This window comes from Glycine max, chromosome 3 (assembly GCF_000004515.6).
Source record: "Glycine max cultivar Williams 82 chromosome 3, Glycine_max_v4.0, whole genome shotgun sequence".
Lineage (NCBI taxonomy): Eukaryota > Viridiplantae > Streptophyta > Magnoliopsida > Fabales > Fabaceae > Glycine > Glycine max.
Window position 1 is genome coordinate 40034329 of NC_016090.4, and position 25380 is coordinate 40059708.

General features: G+C 33.3%; 3 protein-coding genes across 3 annotated transcripts; 2 read left to right on the forward strand and 1 right to left on the reverse strand.

Moving 5' to 3' along the window:
- Nucleotides 1–565: 565 nt before the first annotated feature.
- Nucleotides 566–1350, reverse strand: LOC100811621 (uncharacterized). The gene has a single exon (XM_003521308.5). The coding sequence runs from the start codon at nt 1200–1202 to the stop codon at nt 744–746; it is 459 nt and encodes a 152-aa protein (XP_003521356.1). The 5' UTR covers nt 1203–1350; the 3' UTR covers nt 566–743.
- A 10067-nt stretch (nt 1351–11417) lies between these two features.
- On the forward strand, nt 11418–17945 carry LOC100812151 (calcium-transporting ATPase 1, endoplasmic reticulum-type). The gene is made up of 8 exons (XM_003521309.5): nt 11418–13323; nt 13555–13627; nt 14020–14141; nt 14788–15069; nt 15166–15543; nt 15815–15924; nt 16730–16958; nt 17084–17945. Exons 1-8 carry the CDS (start codon nt 11911–11913, stop codon nt 17657–17659), a joined length of 3183 nt encoding a protein of 1060 aa, XP_003521357.1. The 5' UTR covers nt 11418–11910; the 3' UTR covers nt 17660–17945.
- Nucleotides 17946–20586: 2641 nt separating this feature from the next.
- Nucleotides 20587–23253, forward strand: LOC100803426 (ABC transporter G family member 20). The gene has a single exon (XM_003520587.5). The coding sequence runs from the start codon at nt 20641–20643 to the stop codon at nt 22843–22845; it is 2205 nt and encodes a 734-aa protein (XP_003520635.1). The 5' UTR covers nt 20587–20640; the 3' UTR covers nt 22846–23253.
- The last annotated feature ends 2127 nt before the right edge of the window (nt 23254–25380 follow it).

Sequence of the window (25380 nt, forward strand, 5' to 3'; positions counted from 1 at the left end):
TGTGTGTGTAATATTTTTAAATAATACATAAAGATTATTAGATATAAAAGAAAAGGAAAAAATATGGTGAGAAAACATTGACAAATCTCATGAGAGTAATTTATTCTAAAAAAAACTAATTGTTGAAGAGTATTTATGCTGATAAGTCATGTGATTTGTTTGCCGTTTTTTCCATACCCAAAGTGCCTTCTAGGCTTCAGGTTACCAAATCCTAAACTACATGAACTCATATTTACTTTGAAAATCCAGGATCAACTAGCTAGGATAAAAAATCATGTTTTCTCATTTACTCTCTCCACAAGGTATATATGTAGAGAGATTCAAAGATTAAACAGAGATCAAAAACTAAAAAACTATGTTTCTCATGTTAGCTTATATAAATCAAAAACCTACATTTTTTCACCTATAATAAACCCACATACTATAAGTTGACTTCTTCTAGAACCACCCCTGACATAAGGCAAAGGCCGCATTACACTTACATGCACGAATACTTGCACAAATTAATCCACTTGAACCTTTTTTTTTCTGTAACCACAAAATATTTACATCTAGCATGCGAGAATTAACATCCACCGCAGGAAAAATTACATTCACGTTTCACACAACCTTATACATAAGTGAAGAAAAAGAAACCAAAGTGATAGATAGCTATATCACTAATAAATTCTTCTCTCTGGATCATAAATAGGAAGAAAATATATGTAAAATAAAACAAAAAAGTTCAAACCTTTGATTAAAAATCAATATTTTTCGTCGACAACATCTACACTAGCGGAACAGGACAAGACCCTTCGGAGAATCCCAGACAAAGCAGAACACGAGACCTCCTTAGCCTTACTCCAAACCAAGCAGCACTTGGTTTTCTTAGCCTTATCATTAGGCTTTAAAGTCTCGTTCCCAATATCTTTCTTCTTCTTCATCTTTGCCCTACCAAAACATTTGTGGGTTTTCTCGTGCTCGTTCTCTTCTTCCCTTGAAAACGTGTAGCTTCTGAGGTACATTTGTCTGCAAGAGATGCTATCCACCACCCTGGGGTGACCGTACAATATCTGAGAACCCTTTTCTCTGTTGCAACTTCTAGACCTCACGAACTCAGCATCCGATTCCGGCCACTTATAGAGGTTCACGTAGGAAGCCCTCACCGGAACACGTGGGTCACGTGCGTCGTTGATGCAGTTTGATATGCATACTGAGCTCATCTTTTTTTTCCCCTCAGTTTCTCAGGTGAAACTGTGATAGCTAGTGGGAGTTTGTGTAGAAGGGTATAAATTGAGAATATTAAAAAAAGAAAAAAAGAAAAAAGAAAAGGAGAAAAAACTTAGATTGCAAGAAAAGGGTGTGGGAAAGGAAAGAAGGACTAATTGAATGTATTTATAGTGGGCATTATTTATGAAGTAATCATGTGTGATGATTTGCAATGATTACCTTTTTTTCTTATTTTTAGATATAAAATTAACTTAATGATAAAAAATAAAAATATTTATCATGAATTTAAATTTTTTATTAAAATAAATTAATAATTTATATTTGTCAATAATAAAATATCTTTTTTTTTTACTCTCTGTGTGTATGAGAGTTTGTGGTGATGTTGAGGGGTAGGATTAGACGCAATGTGCTGCAAATAAAGTGTATTTTGAAGCATCTAGACGGTGCCAAAACAGAGGCCAAGTGGGGGGAATCATTTTTTTTTTTTCTCTTTTGCTGGCCTCTCTCTCTCTCAATGCTATTGATGGTGAAACTCGATTGCTGTTACTTGTAATTATTAAAATCGGTAGCCTTTTCTGCACGGAAATGCCGAGAGAAAAATAAAATAGGATGATAAGTTAGGTACACGACGGGTTCAACACAGAAAGCAGAAGAACCGAACTGTGTAAACTAAAAATTTGCTTTAAAATTTAGTAACAACGAAGAAAAACAGATTTTGATCCTTCGAAAAAATAGAATATTATAGAACCAAACAATTTAGAGCATCTTGAGTTTTTAATGGGTTCCTAAATTTTTTTGTGAGCTTGCAATGCCACCTTTGATTTGACAATTTCAACAAAAATTCACTCTAATGCGGTAGTGGTTAAAACAATTCTTAACCTACTTTTGTTGGTTCTGCAATTGATCTTACATCTTTATATTTTGATTTACATTTTTTATTGTTTATTTCAGTTAATTTATTTGTATGATTTGTATTAATTTCAGTTACTTTTTATTTGCACTGTTCCCCCCTTCTTCTATCACCAGTTCACCACCAATTCACTCCCTCCCTCCATCATTGCATGTTCTGAGTTGGGGATTTATTTTCTAGTTTTTGAGAATTTTATAGGTGCTGGATTCCTTTTGATTGTATGGTTTTGGAGATTATTTACATTTGATTTTCTTATAATTTGAATTTAGTCTAACTCAATTCTAATAAGTAAATATGATAAGAGTTATTTTCTACTTGTATATATTACTTTGATTATTGGTATTATCTTTAGTTAACGTGAAATTTAAATTTTCCTAATAGGTTCCTCATATTATATTGGATTTTAAGTTTGATATGTGAACAATATAATAGATAACTTAAAAACGATTTGGATCTAAATCAGCTTCAAAATTAATTCATAGAGTGAAAATCCCCTAAAGTCTCCTTTACCCATTTATATACATTATTTTTGAATTATTTATACTCAATGAGAAACTTCAATTTTTTCCAATAATTATGAATTGCATCTTCATGTCTCTTGTACTCCATATTCTTAATTTCATGCTCTCATCCACTCTCTTTTTTCATTAAAGACTTGGTGCTTATTTTAAAAAGCTTGATATCACTTTTTGTGCATTATGTTTCACAATTCTCTATGTTCTCATGTTTTGGTCCTTTTTTCAATTTTTCATTAAAACGTTAGTGTTCTATTAACTTTAAATTTTTTAAAATGATCAAAATAATACATTTCAAAAACATAAAGAATCATAATAAAAAATTTTAAAACTTAATATACTAAGGTGAAACATAATAAATCAAAAGTGATATTGAGTTTTTTAAAATAATTAAATTTAAATAGTGGCGGCTAAAATCACCACTATCTTTATTTTATTCTTTTGAAAAATAAACAACTAAAAATATCACCATTTTCCCCAACCTCTTTCATCTATGGAAAGATAAAAAAAATACAACATCACACAAAATGAATGATGTCATTTTGTTGGAATAAAAAAAAATTCTTATACTCCTCAATGGAAAACCAAAACCTTTCATACAACTATGTAATTGGAAATAGAAGAAGCAGGGGAGATTGGACAAAAAGTTATTTCTTCAGTGAAAGATAAACACATGACCCTAGCTTGCTAACTAATCCACATCTAAACAAGGAAGTCACAATGTGACTTTTTGTGAGGTCTGCAAGCAAGACCTCCACCATCGCACCCGGTTGGGTTAGACAAGTAAAAAAAATTTCATTTGACGTCTATAACTGGGTCAAATGAAGACGAGCAACACAAATAAGGGTATCAATGAGATGATTGTTGTTAGATGAGGCAGCAATTTTTGACAGGATAGGGAGGTTGTGGCGGAGATGGAAGCGGGAGCAAGGCAACAAATTTTTTTGGTCGACGGCAAAAGATAGAGCGACAAAAGGAAAAAAGGATTCTTACCTATTATGATTGAGAATAATTAGTAAATGAAATTATTATTTATTAAATGATTAAATATTAATAACATGATAATGAAGGTCGTTGTTGTTTGTGGTTTTAAATCTCTTTTTTTCATTTACTTAGTGATTTTTAATTTTTTAAATAAAAAATAGTGATCATTTTTAACCATTATTATATTAAGTTAACCATTTTAAAATTTAAAACACTAACATTTTTAATAAAAAATTTAAAAAAGATCAAAATAATATATTTCAAAAATATAAAAACACAAGAATGAAATTTTTAATACATAAGTATACCGATACTAAGGATATGGGCCTACTCTTCTCTTCTTCTTTTTTTTTTTTAATGAGATGTACATATATTCATCCAATAATATAAAGGGCGTATTAAAAAATATTTAAGTATATATTTCCCGATGTCTCATCAACTATTTTATTCGAAGCAGCATTCTTTCTTTGATAGTAATGGATATTGGAGGGCACCATCTGTATCATTTCACAATATTACCACTCCTTAGACAATAATTAAAAAGAAGAGGAAAATCATAAGACTACCTTTTTTTTTTTCTTAAATGCAATTTTTGATCCTCTATTTTTCTAAATTTATAATTTTAGTTTTTCTACTTATTGAGATATTTTATCCTCTATTTTAAAAATTTTACGATTTTAGTCTCTCATTTTTTAGTTAAGACATTTAGTTCCTTATTTTTAAAAAATTCACAATTTTAATTCTTGTGATCAATTTCAAATGTTGATACATATATTATGTAAACGTTGACGGACAATTGTTTGTTTATTATATATGACAAATATTTTTTAAAAAATTATTTAATTACTAACAAGTTTAATTTATTAAAAAAATTAAAAAGTACAACGTCAATAAATTTAAAAATGACCAAAAAAAAATAAAAATCACAATTTTTTTTAAAATGTGGGATAAAATGTCTCAAATAAAAAATAGGGGACTAAAATTATAGAATTTTTAAAAATAAAAGATAAAATATTTTAATTAAAAAATAAAAAAGACTAAAATTACATATTAAGAAAAAAATTGCATTTTAACTTTTTTTTTACGGAAAGCGTGAACATTAGAAGAGACAACATAACATTAATTCATATGCAAGCGGCTAAAAAAATAGTGGTTGCAAGAAAGGAGGAAAAAATTAATATTAATAAATCGGCTTACCTATACAAATAATTTTTTTGGTGAATAAGGTATCCCTCGGGTGAAAATTAGGATATCCTACGACCTGACATTTATTTAAGAAATTATTATTATTTTTTAAAATATTAGACTTAATTGTAAAAATAATCTCTTTATTTAACTTGACTTATTAAATCGGTTTCTTTATACCTTAATTTACCAATTTAGTCTCTTATTTTTTTTCAATCTCTATTTAAATCTTTAATTTTAAAACTGAACGTATTTATTATTAGATGTGTAATGTTGACCGTCATATGTCATAATCTTATTATGACGTCATCTGACAATCAATAATAAATTAACATGAAAGATCAGCTTAGTGAGTTGTAATAAATAAAGAAACTATTTTTACAATTAAATCAAAATATTGTTAATAAGAGCAAAATCAGTAACAATAAACAAAAAAACTGTTATTCCGGGAGTCGTGTGCAGCTAGATATACCCATATCATTTTACCATTACTCTCCACCGTGCAATCTAGGGCGTCATCTGTTTGGAGTTTGGACTATTTCCAAGTAGTATCGTATAACAACCATAAACCAATCAAATGTTCCAAATAAGTGGTGGTACACGATTATAGTCTCCCATAATAGATTGTCACCTACTGAGACTCATTCAGTAGTTTAGTTCCAAGTGTTCAATATGGTGTCTTTCATTTTAGGAAAGGGAAAGAAGTGTAACCACATGTTTGGATCTGTACTTTGAAGTATATTGATTCGCGTATGGCCAAAAACTACGATAGCTTTTGTATTTTTTCTTATATTTGACAAGAAAGTATCTATCAATGTGAATTCATAACTCGTGTACAAACACGCTGTACATGTGATTCTGCATTGCATGTATGACATAAGATACCCCAATTAATTTGGTCAATCGTGTGATGTCTTATATATAAAGAGGAAGTTAGAAAATTTGCAATTGAAAATAAAAGTTGTGATCCATATTCCATAGGCAATGGCCTATGCTTACACAGGGTCCCTGGGAGTTTGATCGGCTAACGGTTAGAATTGTGATGCTACGTAAGAACTTAAGAATCCAAAATCTATGAAGATGTTTTCCTTATTAATAGTGTGTTTGTAGCACAGAATAGTGCAATTGAGATTAAAAGAGGAAAATACAGGAATGTTATAAATTAGAGTTGTTTAGTTGAGATTAAATAGCGAAGAAGGAAATTAATAGTAGTTAGTAGGTCGTATAAGATAAAATTTCCGCACTCAAGTGAATTACATGAAAATTTACCTTAACTATAATGATAATTGATTATTCTGATTGTTTAACATAACCAACATACATAAAAAAAACATAACCAACATAGAGTGTAGCGATTTACTGTTTGTTATGTGTGACACAATCAATTTTCCATTCAGAAAAAGAAAAACATAATCAATTTTCTTCATGCTTAGTCAAATATGTCTGTTAACATAGTTGATTATTTATTTTAGCATAATCCGATAGAGGCTGAACCATGCATCTCAATTGGGCCTTAGTTGGTATTTCTCTTCACTATAGACTCAGTTATGTTAAATTTAAATAGCTATTATTGCTATGAATGATTATGAAGGAAATATAAATGTTATCTTTTATATTCTTCTTAGCTTTAATGGTGATTTTAGAATATTCTAGCTTTTGGCACTCTAACATAATAGGTTATATGTTGGAACACAACAAATAATTTATTATTAGTTGGTCAAATTTGATAAATTTTCTCTCTTAATTATATTTTTTTCTTGTAAGACTTGAACATGAAATATTATTTTAAGATGATTAAACTTGTTATCAGAATGAGATATTACATTTTAAACATTTTGATTTGATTTTCAAGACTCCTAAAACAAGCATCCTTCCTTAAAAAAAAAAACAAAAAACAAAAAACAAAACAAGCATCCTTCTTATACAAAATTATTTTGGCTACCGCCAGCGCATACAAACCATTGAACCAAATAGGCACTTGTACGTTAAAATCAAAGACAACTTCTAAACAATAATCTAGCAAGAAATAACTTGTCAAATTTAATTTAACATCAAGAGAAAGTTGATGAGGGTGGGAAAAAAAAGCTCAAAACTTAAAATGCTGCGTGGATGTTGTGATTTCTGTGATTTCATCAATCTGAGAAAATAAAATAAAGTTACGGAGAGTTACAACACTCTGCTATCAAATGTAACTAACTTTCGAACTGAAAATAAAATAGAACCGTATCATAGTAGTTGCTAACTAATTAGAATCATACAAACTCTGGCACTTGCACGTTAAAATCCAAGACAACTTCTAACCAAAAGCTTTATATACAGTAAATTGTTGCACATAAAGAGAACATAGGGCAATTGAAGAGTCGTCCTTGGTCGGATCATGATCATCCTGTTTGAACAGTCAAATTCAAGAACTAAACCATAGTGTACATCACATTTGTACCCAAAGTCTTATGGTTTCTTATTCGTCCTTTCCCACCACAACAACCTTTCAGCGCTGATTTTTCAAATGAAATAAATTTCGCAGGCAACAACTTTCACTTTTGACATTTCAATCACGACTTCTATGACCAAATATGACTTTAAAGTGCACCAAAAAAAATATATGACTTTAATGTTTAAACTCGTATTCGCTTTGTTATTTTTGATTTTGGTCTTTTTTCTAACTACTTCCTATTTATTATTATTCAATCTTTTTAAACTCAATAAAACATTTAAAGGCAATCATTGTCTTTTTCTTATGAGCACATTATTTAGTATAAGATATTTATTTACTTTGACTAACTATTTTTATTTTTATCACATTTATTTTATTCACAAAGATTTTAATTTAAAACCTAATTTAAGATACTCGAACCAGTTTTATTTAGACAATTAGACTAACAATATGTTGGCATATAATCATTGTTTTTTTTTCTACTGCAAGCATATGATAATTTTTAATTGTATAGTATCTGTATTTGTACAAAAAAAGTTGAAATTGTTTTTATATTTTATATTCTTTTCATCGCTATCGTGGAAGAATATGCCTGTAATTTGGAGTCCGGGTCAAGTCATGTACAACTGCCTCGACCGCGACATTTGGCTGGGCCCGCATCGCTTTGTGACTCCACTCAAACTAAAAGGCATATAGAAACCCAAAGTTCGTGGCTTATCCATCAAATCAAAATTACTTAGAACTTATATAAAGCTAAATTGCAATTTTGTCTTGGAAAAACTAAATTATAATGTTATTTTTTATAATTTTTAATCTGCATTTTTTTATTTCCCACGATTTTGATCTTCAGTTTTGAAAATTTCATTATCTTAATCTAATTTTTAATTTTACATATTTTTTTATTATTTTGTTTTTATGCAATTAAATTATAAATCTAATGAATTTAAATATGTTATCTCATTTAGATGTTACGTTTTTTTGTCGCACCAATCACATTTTGACACGACATTAAAATTGATATGTATATTTTACATCAATATCTCAAATTATCACTAAAAATCTTAACATAACAATTTAATGTGGTGTTGTTCTTGAGTTTTTAATTCAATTTTAAACACACTTTTATATTTATTTTTTACAATATAAATTTGATTTTTAGTTTTAAAAATATACTTTCACCACTACTATCTTAATTATTAATATTTTTATCTTTATCGTCGTCACCTTCATCATCGTTAATATTATATATTATTATTATTATTATTGATGTGATAGTTGTGTTATTTTTTTAATATACTTAATTTTGTTGTAAAAATTATAATTTTTCAATCTTTTTACTATTTTTTATTAATTTTTATTCTTGATTATTTTTATGTGTTAGATTTTTATATTGCATCATTTAAGTGGAGTGATAAAAATATAAAATAATTAACTCATTTTATTCATTTTTAATTTGTAACAACTTTTAAAAAACTAAAAAATAGAAAAAGAAAAAAATGAAATTAAAAAAATAAGAATTCAAAATTAAAACTGATTTTGATTTTTTAAAATTTTAAAATTAAAAACAAAAATTCACCCCAAACGAGACTTTAATGATTGATTTTTTTTAAGTCCCTGTTCGATCATTGGTCTCTTTAACATTTTTACTTCAATTGATTGTTTATTTTTCTATAGATATAGATTAATTGTTACCCTGCCTAACATACAAAACTTAATGAAATTATGAATAACTAATAAAGATTTTATTTAAATCATTTAAGCTAATGTTCCACTGGTTTCCCAAATATTTGATTAGACTACCCTTTGCTTATGCATTCCTTTCTTTATTTTATAATCATTATTTTTTTAACATCTACCTAAAAATTATTTGAAAGTAAGATATGATAAGATAAAATAAGAGAGTAAAATAAAATATGAGAAGATAACAACATGATAAACTATAATTTTGTCTAAGAATGCACATTAAATAACAAATCAAATAGCATTATCACATTATCATATTCTATATTTGACATGAATTAAATAATGATTTGATAAGATATAAAACAAGCTAAAATGTAAAATAAAAAATAAAAAATGCTATTTCATTAAAATATTGGCAACATTACTTTTAAATTGATGAAAGAATAAACTTGACTCAAATTTGAAAGTTAAAAAATATCAAAACAAATATTTTAAAAGCAAGAATCAAAATTTAAAACAAATATTTACAAAAAGATAAAATTATTATTTTTTTAATAAATGACTTTATAAAAAATTCGCATTGTATACAAGCAAATTAACTAATCTTAACTCGTCTCAAGAATATCCCTACCTAATAATAAGCATAAAAAGTCTAGTCAATTAAATAAAAAAAATAATTTTATTTGCCATTTTTCTATCGTGTTGTAGAAAAAAGTACTAGTATAAAACAGTAGAATATAATTTTTTTTAACCTAACTCCATCTTTTGGTCAATAAATTCTACCAATCCCGTACCGCTGCAATTTTGACTTCGTGGGCCATTCATTGGTTTGTGTGACAATGAACATTCCACGAAAGCCCGCATCAAAACTGCGCCCTAGGATTCTGAATTATTTTCAGTAGTAAATAAATAAAAGAAAACGGCTGTTCGACCTACTTTTAATCTTTGTTTGATAATTTGGATGTAGATTCGACTGTAAATAAATAAAATTTATAGATTAATATTGATATCAAAGTTTGATTATGGTATAATTACGTGAGAAATCAGCTTTTTACTAATTAACTAAATTAAAAATTACCCTTTCACAAATTTTGTATTATGAGATATTATTACTGTATTATTATCATATCAGCGATCAAAAGGGTTTATTTAATGCTAAAAAAAAGGTCAAAAGGATTTATTGACGAAGATTCCAGACGAATCCACAGCTTTAGGGGTGTAGATGGAAGTAGCAGATTATTTTGTGCTGAGTGGACACTACATGTGGCAACAGAAAACAACACTCGACCAATCAGAGATCGCCAGCTTATCGTGGAAGTTTTCAATTTCGATTGTTATTCCGTTAAATCTATAGTAAAATCCCGCACGATCGTACCTCGAAATTTCGTCTGACATACCCTAATCAGCACTGATAAACTAATAAGTACAACTTGGTTTTTGTGCTGTTCCTTATCAAATTATTTCTATTTCTGTGTTGTTACTTTGAAAATAATATTATTTTCATGATTTTTTTAAATTAAATTATAATTAAATATTAACACAACTATTATAATATAAATACACCAAAAAAGAATAACAGAAAAATGAGTAAATAAATAATTTAGTCCCTGAGATTATACTCATTTTACATATTAGTCTCTAACTTAATGTTAAATTTAAAATAATCTTTATCTTTACATAAGTATTACAAAATAGTCATTATGTTAAATTAAAATAACGCTGTTAGTGAGGTCAATTTTAGTGTCACGTGTACTATCTAACGTGACAATAAAGGATGGCGTGGCATGGCACGTGGACGTGTTTCTGAGAAGATGTCATGTCATCTGATGATAACAAAACGAGTAAATAGACAATTTAGGCTCTGACTTTGTACCTTTGTTGCATATTAGTCCCTACCTTAATGAAAAATTCAAAATAGTTTTATCTTTTCATAAGTGTCGCAAAATAGTCATTCCGTTAAATTTTAAAGTAACGTTGTTCGTGAAATCAATTTTTATACCACGTTGATGATGATAGAATGAATGACTTATTCAAATTTGATGGTTCTGAACCAATTGAGACATATATAAGAAAAAGAACCTACACACTTGTACAAATAAAGAGAACAAAAAATTCACACCCTATCTTTGTAACTGTCAACACCAATGGACGAAGTCTGCATAACCATTCTCTTTTCCTCTTTATTTTTTTTCTTCAATTATCATCAATGTATCATTCTGGGTTCTGCTTTTTTGTGGTGTGTTCTGAATAGGAAGAGAAAAAATCAAAGAAAAACAAAGTGGAAGAGAAAAAAATACAGGAAGAAGAAAAGAAAAAAAAAGAGAAAAAACCAAAGGAATCAAAAGATGACAAAGAATGTTAGATAGTCTATACAACACTAAAATTGACCCGTTACTTTAAATCTAACAAAAGAACTATTTTGTAACATTTATACAAAGATAGAAACTATTTTAAATTTTTCATTAAGTTAAAGACTAATATACAAAATGTGTGGACTAAATTACCTTTTCTCTAAAAATCATATCCTTCCTTAGCATTTAAGCCACGCACTAAACCAGAGAGAGAAACAAATTCCATCAAATAGTACCTTTGCTTAGCTTAGCTTACTGGGCAAGCACATTCTACGATGCATGAGGCGTTCCAACAGTTGAAAACCTTTCCCTTTCACACTTTTCCTTTTTCTCTCACTTTCAGTTCTCACGAGAAACCTACGCCCCTTCCGCTCATCCTAGAGCTCCCACACCCAACAAACCCCGATTTTTCTCAACACACACTCACACAATCAGTTTTTCACTCCCTCGATTTCGCGATCTCGCAGTCGATTCTCCCTTTCCTTTTAATTATAAACGCCGTCGTTTGCTTCCCCGCGAAGTAGTTAGGGTTTCTTGTTGGCACAATTATTGGATCGCTGCATCGATAATTGACGGGAGAAACAATTTTTTTTTAATCGAGAAATTGTTTTCTCCGTTTTTGTTTTTCAGCGGATCTGAATGGGGAAGGGAGGCCAAGATTATGGGAAACGAGAGAACACGAGTACCGCGCCTTCGGACCGTGAAATCTTCAAGGCGTGGGCGAAGGACGTGCGGGAGTGCGAGGAGCAATTCAAGGTGAATGTGAAGGTTGGTTTGAATCCCGACGAGGTCGAGAATCGCCGCAAGATCCATGGATTGAACGAGTTGGAGAAGCACGACGGGCAATCCATATGGAGTTTGGTTCTGGAGCAGTTCAATGACACGCTGGTTCGGATTCTCCTCGTCGCCGCCATCATATCCTTTGTCCTCGCGTGGTACGACGGCGACGAGGGCGGCGAGATGGAGATAACGGCGTTCGTGGAGCCTCTGGTGATTTTCCTGATACTAATCGTGAACGCAATTGTTGGCGTGTGGCAGGAAAGCAATGCGGAGAAGGCGCTTGATGCACTTAAAGAGATTCAATCGGAGCACGCTGTGGTGATTCGAGAAGGCGCGAAAATCCCTAATTTGCCGGCGAAGGAACTTGTTCCCGGCGACATCGTGGAGCTTAAGGTTGGGGATAAGGTGCCTGCGGATATGCGTGTTGTGGAATTAATCAGTTCCACTTTGCGATTGGAGCAGGGTTCTTTGACTGGAGAGAGTGAAGCTGTGAATAAGACTAACAAGCGTGTGGATGAGGATGCTGATATTCAGGGGAAGAGGTGTATGGTTTTCGCAGGGACCACTGTTGTTAATGGGAATAGCATATGCTTGGTCACTCAGACTGGCATGGATACCGAAATCGGGAAGGTGCATATGCAGATACACGTAGCCTCGCAGAGCGAGGAGGATACCCCATTGAAGAAGAAACTCAATGAGTTTGGAGAGAAGCTGACCTTGATAATTGGACTGATATGTATTTTGGTTTGGCTCATCAATGTTAAGTACTTCCTTTCTTGGGAGTATGTGGATGGATGGCCCAGGAACTTCAAGTTTTCGTTCGAGAAGTGTACCTATTACTTTGAGATTGCTGTGGCGCTGGCTGTGGCCGCCATTCCGGAAGGTTTGCCTGCAGTCATCACGACTTGCCTTGCTCTTGGTACCCGTAAGATGGCCCAGAAGAATGCCCTCGTCCGGAAGCTGCCGAGCGTGGAGACTCTGGGTTGTACCACTGTTATTTGTTCGGATAAAACTGGAACATTGACTACTAACCAGATGGCTGTGGCAAAATTAGTTGCAGTTGGCCATAATGTGGACACACTAAGGGCCTTCAAGGTGGAAGGAACTACATACAATCCAGCCGATGGTCAAATAGAGAACTGGCCAACTGGTGGATTGGATGCTAATCTTCAGATGATAGCGAAAATAGCTGCGGTCTGTAACGATGCTGGAGTGGCGCAGTCAGAGCATAAGTTTGTTGCTCATGGAATGCCTACTGAAGCAGCCTTGAAGGTAAGATCCCTTTTTTATTTGATTTGGCGTATTTCTTATTTACTGTTTGCAATTTAACTTTACCTCTGCATGAAGCATCTTTTTTGAATAGTTACTTTTAGCGCTAGCTTAGCACTATCAAATTAGCTATGCTTTTCTTGTTCTGGGTTATTTCATGCTAATCCATCTATGTGAGCGCATTGACTTTAGAAGGTGTTTGACAGTTTTTTGTACTCTTTCTTGGGACTCCAGGTTTTGGTAGAAAAGATGGGACTTCCTGAAGGATCCAAGGTTGCACCGTCAGCAAGCACACGTACCTTGCTGCGTAAGTTGATTTTGTTTATATGTGACAGAATTATATGTGGTGATATGCCAAGGCAATAGCTTGACGACTCCCCTGACTATACACACCTTAGCCACTTTCAAAAGGACTTCTATTTTTTATTTTTTTTGTTTTTTATAATGGGAAAGTAATATTGATTTTCTCTATTTAAAGACATGGTGATATTTGTAAAGCATTTCTTTGATCAACATGCTACTTCCTTTTATGTACTCTTGTCTTTTTTATAAAAAAAATGTTTGTTTCAGCTAATGGATTCAGAACATGGCAGAAAGACCACATATCCAACAAGTGTGGTTGCATTGTAATATGAGCTAGTATTGTAAACATATTCTATAAATGTAATTAACTTTCTTTACCTTCAAATTTCAATATAGGTTGTTGTGAATGGTGGAGTGAGCATGACCGTCGACTTGCTACTCTTGAGTTTGACCGTGATAGGAAGTCAATGGGTGTTATTGTGGACTCTGGTCTAGGCAAAAGGTCGCTTCTAGTTAAGGTATAATCTTTGTCTGTCACCTTTTGTCCTAGTTGGACAGTTCATTTAGATTCTTTCAGTTTTTATTACTATGACCTTTTTCTGTAATCACATAATTAATTAATATTAGCTTAGTGGCAATACTGGTTAATTTGGAAGTGTATAGGATTTTTTCACATGGTGTATTTATTTGATTAAGGTCTTTTTATTCTTCCCCTAAAATAAGATTATCTATACTGAGACTAAAGCTCAAAATTATTCACGGTGTGACCATTTACTAATAGATTGAAAAAATAAATAAAATTATAGTGTTTAAGTGGATAAGTAATATCTCAACTTCCTAAAATGCAAACTTGTTTTAGAAGTCTAGTCTAAAGTACAGGAACTACACCTGTTGAATAGTATTAGTGCCAATTCTGTACAACCGAGTGCTGTTGAATGAACGAATGATGTTTTACAAATTAAATTCCATGACATGGGTGTTTATATTCTTCTCATTAACCTTCTTGTTTTGCCTCTAATCATATTTGTTGGAGTTAGGATGGTGTCTATTGCTTAATCCACACATGAGCCTAGCCTATGCATGCTTTTGTTTTTCTAATTCTGGTTTCGTTTTTCTCACCACTGGGAATATTTTTAACTGGCATTTGTACCTAATGTTTGGCAGGGTGCTGTGGAAAATGTATTGGACAGAAGCTCTAAAATTCAGTTGCGCGATGGTTCTATAGTGAATCTAGATGATAATGCTAGGAACCTTGTATTGCAAGCTCTTCATGAAATGTCAACTAGCGCACTGCGCTGTTTGGGATTTGCATACAAGGATGAACTCCCCAAATTTGAAAACTACAGTGGTAATGATGATCATCCAGCTCACCAGCTTATGCTTAACCCTTCCAACTATTCATCAATTGAAAGTGAACTTATTTTTGTTGGCTTGGTTGGATTGAGGGTAAGTTTTGAACTTTTTATTTTATAATTCATGCTTTCTCGCTTTTATCATATCTGTTTAATGTTTTTGTGAAATTGAATATTGAATTGTTTTCAGGATCCTCCTAGGGAGGAAGTATACCAAGCAATTGAAGACTGCAGAGATGCTGGAATTCGTGTTATGGTTATTACTGGAGACAACAAGAACACCGCTGAAGCTATATGCCGTGAAATAGGTGTATTTTCTCCAGATGAAGACATTAGTTCTAAAAGTTTAACAGGTAGAGATTTTATGGAACTGCATGATAAAAAGGCATATCTGAGACAGCATGGCGGGCTTTTGTTTTCAAGGGCTGAACCTAGGCACAAGCAAGAAATTGTGAGGCTGCTCAAAGAGGAAGGGGAAGTGGTGGCCATGACTGGGGATGGTGTTAATGATGCTCCTGCCTTGAAGCTTGCAGACATTGGTATTGCAATGGGCATTGCAGGGACAGAGGTATTTTGTTTTACTGTAATCATATTGCGGTTTCTGGTACCAACTAACAAGTGGTGAACAATAGTGATTTATGTGGGCTTTCTAATTGGAAGATGGTAATCTTTAAAATGCTTGTGTTTTGAGTTTGATGTGTTTTAACGCAAATCTGAACTGTTGGATGTTGTCTTTCTGACTGATTATTGTAACTAGTTATAGATTAAAGAACACTAATTAATATTGTTATTTTATTCTTGGCAACTCATCTCTTTTATCTTATGCTAATCTAATGTAGGTGGCAAAGGAAGCTTCAGATATGGTGTTGGCAGATGATAATTTTAGTTCAATTGTTGCTGCTGTTGGTGAGGGTAGATCTATCTACAATAATATGAAGGCTTTTATCAGGTGATTCTTATTGTCGTTAAATAACTTATCCACAATTCCACATAAGCCACTATTGCAAATAAAGGATAATTAGCTATATCACTTTCTCTCTCAATCTTTGCTTAGTTTATGGCTAAAAAAAGGGGGAAATGCATTCAACATTGAGTTTTTTTAACAATCTTTACAATTAGGTTTCTTTTAAGGGATTGTAATAAAATTGGACTATATCATGCTGGCTGTATTTATCTCAGTGCACAATATGACCTTGGAATCTTTTTTCCTATGAATATCAAGTTAACAAAATGTAAAAATAAGGAACATAGAGCTGCAAATTGTACATGACATTCCATCCCTCAAAATTGTTCGAAACATGAGAGGCAGTAGTTTTTGACTAACAGGGTGTATTTGTTTGATTTAATCTGGATTTTGTAGCAGTGTTGATTTATTTTATTTTTAATAACTGAGATGTTATGATGGGTTTGGATCAGGCCCTGATTTGCTAGATTTCTTTTTAACAATCCTAAAGTGCATACTTTAGAATTTGCTGTCTGAAACCTTTGATGTTTCGAACCTTTAAAAGAGGTTTAAAACTTCTTTTTAACTATGCTAAAATGCATATTTCAGAATTTTCTCTAGTGTAAAGCACTCAAAATCTCGAACAGCATTGCATGGCTTCCTTTGTAATTTTAAGAACCTTTGATGCAAAATCTAGTATTCTAGTTATCTACTTTTGTTAGTTACCTATATGTGCTGCTATTTTAAGAACCTTCTCAAATGATAAAATTAAATATTATCTTTTAAGTTGTTACTGAAATTAATTTTGCAGGTATATGATCTCTTCCAATATTGGCGAGGTCGCTTCTATATTTTTAACAGCTGCATTAGGTATTCCTGAAGGATTGATACCTGTCCAGCTTCTGTGGGTCAATCTTGTCACTGATGGGCCCCCTGCAACAGCTTTGGGATTTAATCCTCCAGATAAGGATATAATGAAAAAGCCTCCTCGTCACAGTGATGACTCATTAATTAATTTGTGGATTTTATTCCGCTATCTGGTAATTTGCCTTTTTTTTTAATTTTCTTTTGGTTGCACACACATACCTTTTGTTGGGCTCTATTATGTTGATAACTTATGTGGATTACTTGCCTCTAATCTTCTCCGTGATGTTATACTTCACAGGTTATTGGGATTTATGTTGGATTAGCTACAGTTGGTATCTTCATCATATGGTATACACATGGTTCCTTCTTTGGTATTGACCTTAGTGGGGATGGACATACTCTTGTGACTTACACCCAACTTGCCAACTGGGGTCAATGCTCCTCATGGCAGAACTTCACTGCTTCTCCATTCACTGCTGGTGCTAAAACAATCACGTTTGACAACAGCTGTGATTACTTTTCGACTGGTAAAGTGAAAGCTATGACACTGTCTCTTTCTGTGTTGGTAGCCATTGAAATGTTCAACTCTCTCAATGCCCTGTCTGAGGATGGAAGCCTTTTGACAATGCCCCCTTGGGTCAACCCTTGGCTTCTTTTGGCAATGTCAGTGTCATTTGGTCTGCACTTTTTGATCTTGTACGTGCCATTCTTAGCACAAGTATTTGGTATTGTGCCCCTGAGCTTCAACGAGTGGCTTTTGGTTTTGGTTGTTGCACTTCCGGTCATTCTAATTGACGAGATTCTGAAATTTGTGGGGAGGTGTACAAGTTCTCGAGCATCAAGTGCAAGAAAATCAAAGCAAAAATCAGAGTAGACGATTTACTGTAGTAATTAGGAAAGTTGCTCAATCCTTCAGCGACATGGACGATATCATATTAGAGACTGAAGAGGTGGCCTCAACGGCAATTAATCTTAAGTTAGTGCTATTTTAGGCCTTTCTGTAGTCTTCCATCCCATTTTATAATGGGGGATGGCCGGGCTTGCATTGGGTGCACTATATGTTGTTTTTTTTTTAAATCTTTTATTATCCTTTTGCCCCTTTTCTTTGAACATTTTAAAGATATTCACAAAAAAAGGGAAAAACCTTTGATTTCTTCAAATTTGACTTCCTGAAAACCAATCAGCTTCAATATTCTTGTTTGAGTCGTTTGCTCAGATTCAGACTGGGGGAATTTTATCAACCCTAAAATTGGAAGATTAAGTGAACTTTCATTCTTTCTGTTCTTGTCATAGTGGTTATCTCAAGGAAAACGTCTCTTGTGGGACAATTAGAAATAAGGAGTTAGCAGAGAGTACTGGCAATTTGTCCTTGCGTTATAATTTGATGATAGGCCTCCTCACGAATAATGACCAATTTCTCTGTAGTGTCTGCCTGCAATATACTTTCTGAGATGTACCTGTTTGAGTAACTAATAATAATCTAGTCCCTCGTGCTACATGCTAACCTTTCTACTAATGAATTCTTTGTTATAATAGAAACCTCAATCAGATTTGGCTCATTTTGCACCTAGCTGGATTAACCTTTTAAGAAGTGGAAAACGCTAAAATACAATGATCTTGTTTGTCAGCTAATCGAGAGGTTATTTGTTTCGATCCGACATCAGAGATATTTTAATACTACTATTAATCAGTTCAATTGTAAGTACTCGTCTGTTTTTTCATCGCCACGTGGTTTTTTTATTTTATTTTTATCTTCACTTTATTATCTATAATTGTATAATTGTATATGCAGTGTCAAATTATTCTAAATATAAGTAAAAAATTTAAGTATGTATACTGTCTAAATTTTCTGTCAAAAAAGAATGTCTAAAATTATTAAAAAAAAGTACATATAATTACTCCACGTAAAACCTTCAATTATATTTAAAAATATATTCAGAATATTGCGAAGAAAGATTCAGTTTAATGTGTATTGATAATAATATTCTTATAATTCAACAGTAACAATATTAACGTACCCATAATTACATATTTGAAAGTGATTTTGACCAATATTATCCATACTATATTAATTATTAATAGTGTCTCCAAAACAAAACTTTGACTGGACAAATTAAAAATTAAAGAAACAAATAAAGCTCTTTCCACAAGTGTTTTTCTCTACCCAAGTAGATAGTAGATACAGCGCTTTCACTCTAATACGTTAGATATAGCATCCACACCAAAACTATGTTATACATTAGGAATGTATAGTGCTTTAAAATATTGAGAATACAATCAGAAAATTATTATCCAACAAGGGCCAGCCACGTATCAACTTCGTGGGGCTATTAACACAGTAGGCTTTTGGTTTCGTATAGAATCGAATGCGTGCCAAAGGTGAATATGGATTAGGATGTGTTTGGTGACCTCTTTTTGTGCTGAGTCCAAAACTTACATTTAACAAATAATAAACCAAATTTAAGCAATTGACTGCACGCAGTTTATGTTTGAGCACTTGACTACGATATTACAATTTGCTGTAACCAACATATCAAACGATCTTTTTAAGAATTTAAATGTAAATGATTGGTCATCTCCCTCTTGGAATTGGATCTTATAAACTTTTTGGTGTAGACTTTGATCACTCCACTACGTTTCCAAAATAAAACTAAAATGCAACAACCCTAGTATCCAATTAGCGATTTTGTTAACAAGCAGAAGAAAAAGTAGTATTGGATGCATTGTGGATTTTTTCCCGACGCTGACACATTACCAAGCTCCTTCCTGCTGAGGCTGCTACTATATGTCAAATGTCGCAAGTTAGAGAAGAATGCCATTTGCGGACCCAAGTTTGATGCAAAATAAAAAAGATACCATGTTAAAAAACTCAACCCAAATCACATTAACAGTATTTTTAGTCTAAAAATAATTGATGTAAGAAAAAAATATTATATATTTGATCTTATAAAATGAAACATATTATTTGAAATTTAGATATAGAGAAACGAATGCGTATATATATATATATATATATCAGCAATTAGTCTTTTGCAATATTCATCTTGTTGTGTTGATTAATACTCCCTAGTTCTTATATATAATATTTAATTACCTAATTTATAAAAAACAATTAATTTAATTAATAGCAATAAATTTATCTTAAATTTATAACTTTTTTCAAAACTTTCTTACAATTAATACTTTTCTCTTTTTTAATTGTTTGTCACTATATTATCTTTTTTCTTTAAATTAGTAATATTTATAATATAAAAATAATTAATACAACGAATATTATATTACATCTTATAAAAATGAATAAATATTATTTTTGATTTGAGTTTTATAAATAAAAAGAATAATGAAGTATATTTTACATTAATGATATAAACCATTTAAAACAGTAAATCTAAGGATAAAACAAGTTAATGAAGACATGAATTAATTATGTGAATTATATCATTTAAGTCATTCCATTAATGACACACAGATTTGGTTAAGCATGGGTCAAAAGATAAAAACATGAAAGTGATTAATTTAAGGTGACAATAATTAATTACGTACTAAATATATCAGTTATCATTACATGTTGAGGCTTGGTAGTAAGTAGTAAGATGTAGTAGAGTCACATAGAGCTTAGCTAGCAATATGGTCACAACCACCTCACCTGCATTGCACCCGCTGATCCTATCGAGCTGAATTAAGTACGTAACGTTTGAAGTTGAAATTGCTTACGTCAAAGTTGAATTATCATAGCATTCTCTTTAAGTCTTACCTTTCCTATTATTTATAGAAAATATCATTACTCCTATAACCAATGCAATGCACTTATAAAATCGCCAAACTAGTCTCAGTTGAGTTAAGTTCCACACACGAATGTCTCGTCTAACACCACCACCACCACCACCACCCAACCCTGTCCTCCAAGACAGGCTTCCTTTCTTCAATCAATCCATGGAGCTAGTCAACCCTCCAACCCGAACCAGATCCAGAACCCTCGGAGACCTCCTTAAACGCGTCCAAGATGCTCAAAACGACATTCCTCTTACACCTCCCCACCATGTTCTCGACCTCTCTTCCTCCTCCACCACCCACCCCTTTGTCCTCTCCTTCACCAACTTAACCTACAGCGTCAACCTCCGCCGCAAGTTTACTTTTTTTCCCGCCACTACCATTTCCACACCCGACCACGAAACCAAACCCAACGGCACCAAGACTCTCCTCAACGACATCTCCGGCGAGGCTAAGGACGGCGAGATCATGGCCGTCCTCGGCGCAAGCGGTTCTGGAAAGTCGACTCTAATCGACGCCCTCGCCGATAGAATCTCAAAAGAAAGCCTCAAAGGCACTGTCACCCTAAACGGCGACGTTTTGGAATCGAGTCTTTTGAAGGTTATCTCCGCTTACGTCATGCAAGACGACCTCCTCTTCCCCATGCTCACCGTCGAAGAAACCCTAATGTTCGCCGCGGAGTTCAGACTCCCTCGCTCCTTCTCCAAGTCCAAGAAAAAGGCCCGCGTCCAAGCCCTCATCGACCAACTCGGCCTCCGCGCTGCCGCTACAACCGTCATCGGTGATGAGGGCCACCGCGGCGTCTCCGGCGGCGAACGCCGCCGCGTCTCGATCGGAACCGACATCATCCACGACCCCATCGTGCTCTTCCTCGATGAACCAACCTCCGGCCTCGACTCCACCAGCGCCTTCATGGTCGTGAAAGTTTTGCAGCGAATCGCTCAGAGCGGAAGCATCGTCATCATGTCCATTCACCAACCTAGCTACAGAATCTTGAGCCTCTTAGACCACTTGATCTTCCTCTCCCACGGAAACACCGTCTTTAGCGGCTCTCCGGCAAACCTCCCCGGTTTCTTCTCCGAGTTCGGCCACCCCATCCCGGAGAACGAAAACCGCACCGAATTCGCACTCGACCTAATCCGCGAACTCGAACAAGAACCAACTGGCACCAAGAGTTTAGTGGACTTCAACAAATCCTGGCAGCTCAAAAACAAAAATCAGGCCCAGAACGGGGCCAAACCGAAATTATCTCTCAAGGACGCCATCAGCGCTAGCATTTCCAGAGGCAAACTCGTGTCCGGCACTAAGAACAACAACTCAACGGCGTTGGTTTCAGTTCCCGCCTTCGCGAATCCGTTTTGGATGGAGATGTTGGTGATTGGAAAACGTTCTTTAACTAACTCAATGAGGATGCCGGAGTTATTCGGGATTCGCTTAGTTGCAGTTCTGGTGACAGGGGCAATCTTGGCAACAATTTTTTTTCACCTGGACGATTCTCCAAAAGGAGTTCAAGAACGCGTGGGGTTCTTCGCGTTCGCCATGTCCACCACGTTCTACACGTGCGCCGAAGCCATGCCAGTGTTCCTCCAAGAGCGCTACATCTTCATGAGAGAAACCGCCCACAACGCCTACCGTCGCTCGTCCTACGTGCTCGTGCACGCAATCATTTCCCTCCCTTCCTTGCTTTTTCTCTCCCTAGCATTCGCGGCCACCACGTTCTGGGCCGTGGGCCTTGCCGGTGGCAGTTCGGGCTTTCTCTTTTATTTTCTGACCATCCTGGCCTCGTTTTGGGCCGGGAACTCGTTCGTGACGTTCTTATCCGGTGTGGTGTCGCACGTGATGATAGGATTCACTGTTGTGGTTGCGATTCTGGCTTACTTTCTTCTCTTCAGCGGGTTCTTCATCAGCAGGGACAGGATCCCTCCGTACTGGATATGGTTCCACTACCTTTCGCTGGTGAAGTATCCGTACGAGGGAGTGCTGCAGAACGAGTTCGATGTGAGGTCTCCGAGGTGCTTCGTAAGAGGGATTCAGATGTTCGACAACACGCCGCTGGGGATGGTGCCGGAGGCGTTGAAGGTGGAGCTGCTGAAGAGTATGAGCGAGACGCTGGGAATGAACATCTCGAGGTCGACGTGCGTAGTTACTGGAGAGGATGTGCTGAAGCAGCAGGGGATTACGCAGCTGAGTAAGTGGAACTGCTTCTGGGTCACGGTGGCTTGGGGGTTCTTCTTTCGCTTCCTCTTTTATTTGGCGCTGCTCTTTGGGAGCAGGAACAAGAGGAGGTAGTTAGTCAAGGAACCCATTAACACTTTTCCTAGCCCTACTCTTCCCTCATACTCATATTTTATTCATCTCAATAATAAATCAAGAGTGCAACCGAAAAAACGATAAAAAAAAAACAGTATGTAGCATTGTAACGTAATTTATCTTACACACAGACTGTTAATTAAGATTACTACTGTTTCGGAAAAACTAAACAGCTTCTTGTGTTTTTCATGGAGACAATGGCACTCCTTTCTTCTTCAGCATTTTCTTTTTCGGGAGGGGAGGGGTTTCTTTATAATTTATCCTCAGTTTATTTACGTACGTACTCTTTTCATGCTAATTTTCATTAGTTTTTGCACTTAAATTATCTGGAAGATAAATTTATTGTGAATTGTGATACTCATACACCTATGTGGTAGTATTATGAACTCGGGTATTGTCATTCTGTAATTTTCTTTTTCTTTTGAAATTGAAACAAGTTTTATTTTAAACTATATTTAGGTCTTCTATTTATTTAAAAGAATTAAGTCTTCTAGGAATATATATATATATATATATATATATATATATATATATATATATTATGAATATTTGAAGCTAAATAATTAAAAGTAATGATACATAAATATTATCTTATTTTAATCATCCCATTAAGATATTTTTTTCTTCTTTTTATCACATTATAAATTTTATCATATTTATATTTTTTTTTCTCTCTATATGTCTCATGCTATAATGGATGTCGATTAAACATTTTTCAAATAACTAATGCAATGAGACTAGACATCTTGAATCTTTAACTAATGCGCAATGAGCTACCCTACACATTCTTATACCATGAATAGAAAGTCTCTTCATACATATATGATAAGTGAGACAGTAAATCAACTAGTCTAAGACCTCTCAAAGCCGGAAGAATAATACAGATTCCTTTACCTTTGATCAACACATTGAAATTTACTGTTTCAACACACATTTTCATCTATTTTATTCACTTTTCATCAAAACCCATTTAGGTCATAATAGCACTCAAATACCTTCAATCAACTTTGTCAAAGGCTTTGTGGGGTTCAATTTTTAGAGCAAATTCACTAATTTTCTCTCTAGTTTGGCAATTCATATTGTGAATGATCTCAATAGCTATTATATAAAACATTTTCAAGAATTGATGAACCTTCAACAAAAGTTTACTACTCATGGGAAATATACTTTGGAAGAATGAGTTTAAGTCAATTGGCTAAAGCTTTTGAATTGATCTTGTAAAGCACATTAGGAATATATAGGACGAAAATCCTTCATAGTGATTATATTTTTTGGAATAAGAATAATATCAGTACTATTCAAATAATTAATCAGGTGGAAAAGATCTGTGCTCCAACCAAGCCACACTGTTTTGGAAAATTTCATCACCTAATAAATTCCAAAATCTCTTATAAAAGACTAGATTTAAATCATCGGGTCCTGATGAGAAATTATCTAAGTGCATCTAAAAAAGAGCATTCTTGAATTCTCACTTCTCTAAAGGTGTCAAAAGTCGTCACACATGTATATATGCAGCATTTGATTAAGTCATACATGTATATTCCGTCACTTACTTTCTGTCTCCATGCGTTTAAAACTTAAAAGCGAAACATTAAATAGTCATAACCTTAATTAGGCCAAGAGACTCATGGAGAAAAGAGTAATCATTGCATCTTTTGCTAAAATAATACCAGTGCAAACAATAACGACGGCAAAACTAGATAATAATCAGGATAGAGAATTAGGTAAGAAAACATCCATAGATAAATAGATTACTTTCGCATTAAGACGGTATTTGATTGAGAGAATCAGAAAACAAATTAGAGAGAAATTTTGTGCATTTCACGAAAGCCTCACATCTTTTACCTTCTATTTCAATTAAAAAAATTAGTAAAATATATTTAAGGTTGCTATAAAATTTAAAAAATATTAATTTTATCGTTATAATTTTTTTAATATTAATTTAGTCATTATAAAAATGAAACTTATTTTTATTAGTTTTTAGTGGTAATTCTATTAGATAGTAAGGTAACATAATTAACAAATTTATACGTATAATTTGATTACAAATGTATTAAACAATTTATTATGGTTAAACTTTTCAAATGAATTAAATAATTTATGACAATTAAATATCTAAAAAAAATTGTAATTTTTCGTCCAACTTTCTAATAAGATTAAGAGAATGCGTTGAAACAACAACGAGTTTGGGTGTTTTACAGCAACCTCAAACATATTTTACCTTTAAAAAAATTATTTTTATTTAAATCCTTTCTATTTTAATTCTCTAAACCAAATACAACATAAGTTACAAGATCAAAGTACTTTAATTTTGCGTTAAATTTTTAAATAATGTGGTAACACCTTCAGGTTCAGGCTATATAAAAAAAACTCTTTTTAAGTACCGACTATATTACAATAATTTATACGGGCTTTATCTGTAGATTAGTTGGCAAGCCCTTCGAAAGCCCATTCTTAGCCCAATTTCGATAAATGGAAGAAAAAGCCCAGTTACGTCAGGACAAAAGAAAACGT